Source organism: Priapulus caudatus, unplaced genomic scaffold (assembly GCF_000485595.1).
Source record: "Priapulus caudatus unplaced genomic scaffold, Priapulus_caudatus-5.0.1 Scaffold527, whole genome shotgun sequence".
NCBI lineage: Eukaryota > Metazoa > Priapulida > Priapulimorpha > Priapulimorphida > Priapulidae > Priapulus > Priapulus caudatus.
This window is the reverse complement of record NW_014577588.1, coordinates 147,906-156,619: the sequence shown is the minus strand read 5'-3', so window position 1 is coordinate 156,619 and position 8,714 is coordinate 147,906. Positions and strand designations below refer to the sequence as shown.

At 39.3% G+C, this 8,714-nt stretch overlaps 3 protein-coding genes across 3 annotated transcripts in view; 2 read left to right on the top strand and 1 right to left on the bottom strand.

Moving 5' to 3' along the window:
- The window catches only part of LOC106811321 (CREB3 regulatory factor-like), a 39,837-nt gene extending 35,205 nt beyond the window's left edge, over positions 1 to 4,632 (top strand). Inside the window, exon 10 of the transcript XR_001394128.1 lies at positions 4,620 to 4,632. The gene's annotated coding sequence lies outside the window, so the exon portion shown is untranslated. The remainder of the gene's footprint in view (positions 1 to 4,619) is intronic.
- Positions 1 to 8,714, bottom strand: part of LOC106811317 (vesicle transport protein SEC20-like) — an 18,534-nt gene that overhangs the window by 6,770 nt on the left and 3,050 nt on the right. The window contains exons 3-4 of the mRNA XM_014814892.1: positions 3,868 to 3,960; positions 3,443 to 3,534 (exon numbers count right to left, since the gene is read on the bottom strand). Of these exons, the coding sequence (XP_014670378.1) occupies positions 3,443 to 3,534; positions 3,868 to 3,960 (185 nt within the window). The remainder of the gene's footprint in view (positions 1 to 3,442; positions 3,535 to 3,867; positions 3,961 to 8,714) is intronic.
- Positions 309 to 2,171, top strand: LOC106811325 (swi5-dependent recombination DNA repair protein 1 homolog). The gene is made up of 2 exons (XM_014814905.1): positions 309 to 901; positions 1,211 to 2,171. Exons 1-2 carry the CDS (start codon positions 401 to 403, stop codon positions 1,388 to 1,390), a joined length of 681 nt encoding a protein of 226 aa, XP_014670391.1. The 5' UTR covers positions 309 to 400; the 3' UTR covers positions 1,391 to 2,171.

The window sequence follows — 8,714 nt, the reverse complement described above, 5'->3', positions numbered from 1 at the left end:
GGTTGCACGTAGGATTTGGACGGAATTTACAGGAAACTGTCGCAATAATAGGTGAAAGAAGTATAGAAACATTAAGAATTTGGTAGTAAATAGATTTCGTATTTAGTTAGCATTATATTTTATTGAAACGCTTAAAGTGCCTGTGGCTCCAGTGGCAGCTAGTGTAAATGACAGTGTAACTGTAGAAGGGATATAGTCTTGAACAAGTTACAGTGTCAGTGAGTTAAGTTGTCATGCATGTGCCAGTGATGTTCATGTTTGAGCTAATTAATACTCTATCATCGTTTTATACATGTGGTTTCAGTTGAGTGAGTCACTAAAGTCCAGGCTACGGAGAAGTGGAAGAGTCTACAGGTCACCACGAACTCCAATCGTGACCCCACAGAGCGGCATCACTAACATGTGTCGGACGAAGTCGGCAGATGTTCTGGCTGCCAGCCCTTCTCTTCCGCAAAGACGGATTTTAAAATCAGCCACACCAACTACTCTCGTTAGTTCTGGATGCAGTACGCTCGCAGTAAATTCTCAAAACATACACGATTGCGACCAGTCCACTCCTAAAAAGACACTATTCGAAACAAACAACATTGCTGTGGTGCCCAGGTCAAATGAACAAATCAATTTAAAAAAACAACAGGCATCAAATACTCCAGGTGGGCGACAGCCAGAGCGCCTATTGAATCGATTCAAGAGACGTAGTGACAGTGAATGTAATAGGCGTATTATCGATAGCGTAAAAAGAATTAAACTGAATGATGGAGATGCCAGTTTCGATGGCCGTGATACACCAGTAGACGTTGCAACAACTGGATGGACGTCAGAGTCAAGCTTGCAAGAAGAACTCGTAATCAAGGAAGACAAACTTCGGAAATTACAGATGGTAGAGTTATATAAAAGCAAGGTGAGTAAAACATGCATCTGTTGCATGAGTACGCATTGTGAAAAATAATAGTATACACAGTGCTATACTCCGACTACACATGTTCATTCCATTGACCCATTTACACTTATAGTAATACCTCGTGACACAGAAATGTACAATTTTACTCCTACTACCCCTATCACATTATTTTTGCCGTTCTTGAAATTGCTCAACTTTAAACTGCTATTGCAGTTAGGATGCTGTATCCGTGTATCACTTACAAACTAAGTATCACTTACAAACTAACGTGTATTTATTGATAAGCATTTAAAGAATCTATTATTTCAGAATGATTTGGTGAGATTAGAAGAACTTATCAACAAATGGCGCGGTGCCAGTCAACAAATATTGGAGGCCCTTCATGGCTACACTAGTGAGCCTAGACCAACCATATCTCAGCTACTAGACCACCTCCAGATTCCTGCATCAGTGGTCATGTTCAATCCAGAAGACCAATGCTTTGAGTGATAACCTTTATATACGTGCAAACTATTACCACGTATATTGTTATACACGGGCACAGCGAAGGTGTGTGTGCTTGGATTGTTATGCCCCCCATTTCTTAATAATTCCCAAGTGCCATTTTTCCTGAAGGGGTAAAACTGTTTTCATCTATCCCCAGACTTTAGTTCATGTGCAGGGATTTAATTTGTTTGCCATGGACTACATAGTGCCACTTTTGCATTTGAGTGCTGTATTTTGCAATATAACAAATAATACATGCCAAGATAAATACTGGTCACTCATTGGTATTCTGTAGACATAGTTATTTGGAAACATAGGTGATAAGAACCATGCCACAATGGGCAATGGTAAGTGAGGGGGCAAGAGACATGCCCTATCTGCTAAGAAAATCAGTGAGGGCCACCGACCCTTTTGCTAAAATGAGTCATTAAATAATTTGTACAGACTGCCATATAGCATTCTAAATACATACTTTCGCAGCTACAGTGTACATATGCAATTGCACACCTGACCCCATAATTAATTATACTCCACTTATGCAAGTGTAAAATGTAAAAACTAACAGGGGGCCTTGGAGGCACTATAAGAGGAGTATTTCCACTGGATTAATTCCTCGAAGGCAAATATTGTAAATGCCATCTCAGCAATGAATTAGTTTTGACTTATGATATCCTCGCCAGTTTCTTCCAACTACACTCCATGTTGCCTAGCCAGGGCTTTCTCGCCATTTATGTTATTTATGCAAATGTACTATATATTGAATAAATTATCTCATAGTTGTATAAAATAAGTTTCTTATTTTTGTACTTTATTCTCACTGTAATGGCAAGGAGTTCTGTAGGAAAATGTTGAAACAAGTCATACCGTCCCTAAGTACTCCAGTTATAGCATCAATTATTATACCTTTTCTCAAACTACACTTTCAGGACATAGCACCAAATTTCATTGGTTTTAATGTCCCTGTATCGTTCCTAATTTTAATTGCTTATGCACTATAACCAGCCTATACTCTGCAATATAGACCCCCACAGCCCTGACTTATTTTGGGGGGTTACATTTACATTGCTGGAGAATGAGGCAATCACTGAAACAGTGATGGCTGAATAGATTTTAAAAGAAATATAGGGGAACAAGGCTGCAGCGACAAGGTAACAATACATTTCTTGTCATTTATACACACAGTAATGGTAGTACCTACAGTATTATTTAATATAATATAGAATGGGAAAAAAATAAATGGGGGTTTATCTATATTTTTTGACATGTGTGTGAGTCGACTTGTTACTTGTTGGTATTCCACCCGCAAAGCTATCCAGTATCGATGCATAGTGAAATTGCCAAAATCTACCTAATTTAAAAAATAAATCAAAACCTGTGTGATATGTTTTGGGGCCAGTCCTTATTCAATCACATACTAGAAATGAGCAAAACCCATTGAACCTGAACTGACTTGTGGCCATTTCCATTTTTGCCAAAAGGTGGACGTACGTGGCTCGAACGTAGGTCAACTGGCGTATTCCACTTGAAAACTATATGCAATTTGAAACATGTGGGTCAAACGGTTCTTGAGTTATCGTTGACCGTAGCCAAATGTTGACGGACGGACGTACGACGGACGACACACCAATGGCAATAGCTCATCTTGACGATGTCAAGGTGAGCTAAAAACGGCAATGGGGCCTAATCTAGCAGCTTAATATGGGCACCCATGGCGAGCGTAGCGAGCATAAAAAAAACATATATATACTTATCTATCACATTAAATTGGGCGTTTGGTCAACACATTTTATTCAGATAATAGATTATAGATCTTATATGAGCATTTTATTATAAAACAGTTCCTACATAATGATAGAAACATGGAGATCTGCATCAGAGTTCTGCTAATTTAGGTGTTTTATGAATTTTGTAATTTGGGTGTTTTGCTAGGAGTCGTAATTTGGGCGCCGGTATTCGGTATGAAAAATGGCCTGGATTAAGCCCTGGGCCATATCGGACAGACAAATTTTCTGAGTAGTTGACATTTAGTCATCTGATGCTACGAAAGCTTCTCACCCGTCAAGCTGTTTTCCATACATCTCCGCATCCTTCAATATCGCAATAGTATCCGTTTCCTTGTCTTGTTCTCGTGCAAGTTTACCTAGTTCCTTAAAATTTAGGTAAGCACATCTTACAGTAACATCTACCCTTGAATAAAATTTATGGGAAAAACTATATATAAGAAAAATGGCTCCAATAATGGTTAATCAATTCTACTACAATTTACTGCATGTAGCAAGAATATTGTACATATATACCAAATTTATATTTAATAATACCCTACACAATCCAATGTTGACAACATGCTTTAAAAAATGCTACTAGACTCTTTTTTCCTTAAATATTCAGTTCCAAATTATTCTTGGGAATGTCAGCAGTAATGTTCAGGTATCACCGTTGCATTTAATATCGTAATGACAATGTAAGCAATAAATACTCACAGTGATATTAGTCCGCAGATCTTGAATTAGGCCCCTCACTTGGAGATTCAATTCATTCAAAGTCTCCAATGGCCCAACGCATTCTCGTATATCCTTCAGTTGAACAGTATTCAGTTTAATAACGACAAGTGCCGCAGAATAACAGATTTACTCATTTTCCAAGAAGATTATTAATACCACTGCCTCCACCATCATCAGCACCAATGAATTTCATACATCATACAAATAATACTATATGTAGAACACATGTTCTTGTACCCTTATTGAGTTTGGATGCCAGCCCGAAGAATTTACACTATGGTAAGGCGAGCTGTGTGAGATAAATGGCTCGTCTGTGGAGCTTAGTGATTTTTTTGTAATGTAATGATGACATCAGGGTTCTCCCCAGGATGAAATTGAAACAGGGGGGGAGGGGAAACTAGTTCCCGGTGGGCATGTTTCCATGAAACAGAGTATCAGCGTGACGTCAGTGTACATCAGTGTGACGTCAGTAGCTATGATATCTACCACCATAGATAGTGTTTGGTACTATAACACGTGTATATAAGATAACCGAGTCGGTTTATTGTTAGTGTTAGGGTTAGGGTTAGGGTTTTTGCATCATTTCTCGATATACGAAAAGTCTGATGCGGAAGTTGATATGCGTAGTATGGAATATGACCATGCGCAACCACCAGCACCATCAGCAGGCTGTATGCATTCAACTTCGGAGATAGCCGAGTTCGTGCGTGACGCAAGTGTACGTCACGCAGGTGTGCACGTAGGACTTTGGACGAGAATTTACAGGAAACTGTCGCAATAATAGGTGAAAGAGAAGTATAGAAACATTAAGATATTGGTAGTAAATAATTTCGTATTTAGTTTAGCATTATATTTTATTGAAACGCTTAAAGTGCCTGTGGCTCCAGTGGCAGCTAGTGTAAATGACAAGTGTAACTGTAGAAGGGATATAGTCTTGAACAATTTACAGTGTCAGTGAGTTAAGTTGTCATGCATGTGCCAGTGATGTTCATGTTTGAGCTAATTAATACTCTATCATCGTTTTATACATGTGGTTTCAGTTAGTGAGTCACATAAATCCAGGCTACGGAGAAGTGGAGAAGTCTACAGGTCACCACCGAACTCCAACCGTGACCCCAAACAGAGCGGCATCAGTAACATGTGTCGCGACGAAGTCGGCAGATGTTCTGGCTGCCAGCCCTTTCTCTTCCGTCAAAGACGGATTTTAAATGCAGCACACAACTACTCTCGTTTAGTTCTGGATGCGGTACGCTCGCAGTAAATCCTCAAACAACTACACGAATTGTGACACAGTCACTCCATAAAAAGACACTATTCGAAACAAACAACAATTGCTGTGGTGCCCAGGTCAAATGAACAAATCAATTTTAAAAAAAACAACAGGCATCAAAACTCCAGGTGGGCGACAGCCAGAGCGCCTATTGAATCGATTCAAGAGACGCTAGTGACAGTGAATGTAATAGGCGTATTATCGATAGCGTAAAAAGAATTAAAACTGAATGATGGAGATGCCAGTTTCGATGGCCGTGATACACCAGTTAGACGTCTGCAAACAATGGATGGACGTCAGAGTCGAGCTTGCATGAGAACTCGTAATCAAGGAAGACAAACTTCGGAAATTACAGATGGTAGAGTTATATAAAAGCAAGGTGAGTAAAACATGCATCTGTTGCATGAGTACGCATTGTGAAAAATAATAGTATACACAGTGCTATACTCCGACTACACATGTTCATTCCATTGACCATTTACACTTACAGTAATACCTCGGACACAGAAATGTACAATTTTACTGCTACTACCCCTATCACATTATTTTTGCCGTTCTTGAAATTGCTCAACTTTAAACTGCTATTGCAGTTAGGATGCTGTATCCGTGTATCACTTAACAAAACTAAGTATCACTTACAACTAACGTGTATTTATTGATAAGCATTTAAGGAATCTATTATTTCAGAATGATTGTGAGATTAGAAGAACTTATCAACAAATGGGCGGCGTGCCATGTCAACAATATTGGAGGCCCTTCATGGCTACACTAGTGAGCCTGACCAACTATATCTCAGCTACTAGACCACCTCGCAATTACCTGCACAGCGGTCATGTTCAATCCAGAAGACCAATGCTTTGAGTGATAACCATTTATATACGTGCCAACTATTACCACGTATATTTATTATACACCTGGGCACGGCGAACGAGTGTGTGTGCTTGGATTGTTATGCCCCCATTTCTTAATAATTTCCTAAGTGCCATTTTTCCTGAAGGGGTAAAACTGTTTTCATCTATCCCGAGACTTTAGTTCATGTGCAGGGATTTAATTTGTTTGCCATGGACTTACATAGTGCCCCTTTTGCATTTGAGTGCTGTATTTTGCAATATACACAATAATACATGCCAAGACAAATACTGGTCACTCATTGTATTCTGTAGACATAGTTATTTGGAAACATAGGTGATAAGAGCCAATGCCACAATGGGCAATGGTAATGAGGGGGCAAAGAGACATGCCCTATCTGCTAAGAAAATCAGTGAGGGCCACCGACCCTTTTGCTAAAAAGAGTCATTAAATAATGTACAGACTGCCATAAGCAATTATAAATACATACTGTCGCAGCTACAGTGTACATATGCAATTGCACACCTGACCCCCATAATTAATTAAATACTTCCACTTATGCAAGTGTAAAATGTAAAAACTAACAGGGGCCTTGAGGCACTATAAGAGGAGGATTTCCACTGGATTAATTCCTCGAAGGCAAACTATTGTAAATGCCAATCTCAGCAATGAATTAGTTTTTGACTTATGATATCCTCGCCAGTTTTCTTCCAACTACACTCCATGTTGCCTAGCCAGGGCTTTCTCGCCATTTATGTTATTTTATGCAAATGTACTATATAGTTGAATAAATTTATCTCATTAGTTGTATAAAAATAAGTTTTTTATTTTTGTACTTTATTCTCACTGTAATGGCAAGGGGCGCTGTAGGAAAATGTTGAAACAAGTCATTACGCGTCCGCAAGTACTTCAGTTATACATCAAATTATATACCTTTTCTCAAACTACACTTTCAGGACATAGCACCAAATTTCATTGGTTTAATGTCCCTGTATCGTCCTAATTTTAATTGCTTATGTACTATAACCAGCCTATACTCTGTGCAATATAGACCGCGCCCACAAGCACCTGAACTTAATTTGGGGTGTTACATTTACATTGCTGGAGAATGAGGCAATCACTGAAACAGTGATAGCTGAATAGATTTTAAAAGAAATATAGGGAACAAGGCTGCAGCGCACAGGTAACAATACATTTCTTGTCATTTATACACACAGTAATGGTAGTACCTACAGTATTATTAGCTCATCTGACATAGTCGTATGCAGCTTGTGGAAATCGCATGATCGTCTCGTCGCGTGCGTCCGTCGTCAACAGTTGGGCACAAATCTTAACGCGCTGCGACGTACGGTCACGATATTCGCGACGTGGGGGGTAATCCGAAAACAGATTGGGATGTCGAGCTGGGGGCTCAAAGGTCAAAGGTCAAGAGGTGTAAAATAAGGGGGAACATTCACTCCTTAACTTAAGGTATAGGGAGGAAATGCAGAATTGCGGCACAAATTCTAAACGGCTCGACCTAGGCTTGTGATAGTCGGTGTATAGCATCATGGTAGGAAAGCCATCACTGTGCCGAAATTGGAGGTCACAGGTCAAAGGTCAATGGGCACAGGGCAGATTTTTAGACATTTTCTGAGGACATGGGTCTGACGGAGCAATTGAAAAACTTTTTTGATTCAGCGGGTGACCTAACCATTTTTATAGCTGCTATTGAAAGGACATGAAATGTGCTTTCCACTGACGTGCGAAGAGTAAGTGTCGGATAACTTTTGACCTCAAGACGGAGGATTTACACATGGATTGTTAACTGTTATGTGTTAGAAAGAATTTGACTGCTGGGTTTGCTAGTAGAATCTATACATGCCTGGTATGTATGAGGCTACAATGTCACAGTGAAATTTCAAAACTAAATTTGCTTGAAGAAGGTTTATGCTCCTTATATCGTATAGTTTCTATGGCATTCTGTACTGTCAGTGTGTTAATATGCACGCAGTGCATTTGTGGTGAATAGTATTGGTGTAGTTTTTGCCTTGCGTTAATTAGTACAGGTGGCAGCTCTCTATTGCAGCCTGTAGGAGGGGTTAAACATTGATGTTTCTCAACTGCGTTGGCGAGTATCTGTGGTTGTGGAACGCTCCTTTTACAGTGAAATTCCACACATAACTTCTTACTTGAACAAATGCTTACTTAGGAGATAATGAGATTGAGTTATAATATGAGATTCTGTTAGTGTACATTATGAATAGTTGGAATAGTCACTGCACTCAAATAATTACCCAGGAGTGAGGCTGTGGATTCCAGACTTAATTTTCTCATCAAAATTTGTGGCACCAATATAGACGCAAATGTGTACGTTCTTGAGCTTATTCGGTTCCACTAATCACTGGCCTACCTTGTTTTGTTTTTGTTTTAATAGGGTTAGGGTCACAATGCACCATAAAACATTAGTTTCAGGCACGCGATTTTGTATCAATCAATGGGAATTTGGGAGTTATGCAGAATGCAGAAGGTTGCTGAAATGATGTGTACGCAACTGCGGTATCTGCATATCTGCGCTACAAAGGTGTCACTACGCACAACTTAAATTTTTACGTTTATAACCGTAGCAACAGACCTCAGATGAGCCCAGACGCTCTGCGGCTCTTGTTTAATATAATATAGAATGGTAAAAAAAATAAATGGGGTTTATCTATATTTTTTTGACATA

What these genes read in the sequence shown, in the direction of transcription:
- LOC106811325 (XM_014814905.1), top strand. Translation starts at nt 401, where the DNA reads ATGTGTCGGACGAAGTCGGCAGATGTTCTGGCTGCCAGCCCTTCTCTT. An exon ending in TAGAGTTATATAAAAGCAAG is followed by an intron (nt 902 to 1,210) that starts GTGAGTAAAACA and finishes CTATTATTTCAG; the next exon opens with AATGATTTGGTGAGATTAGA.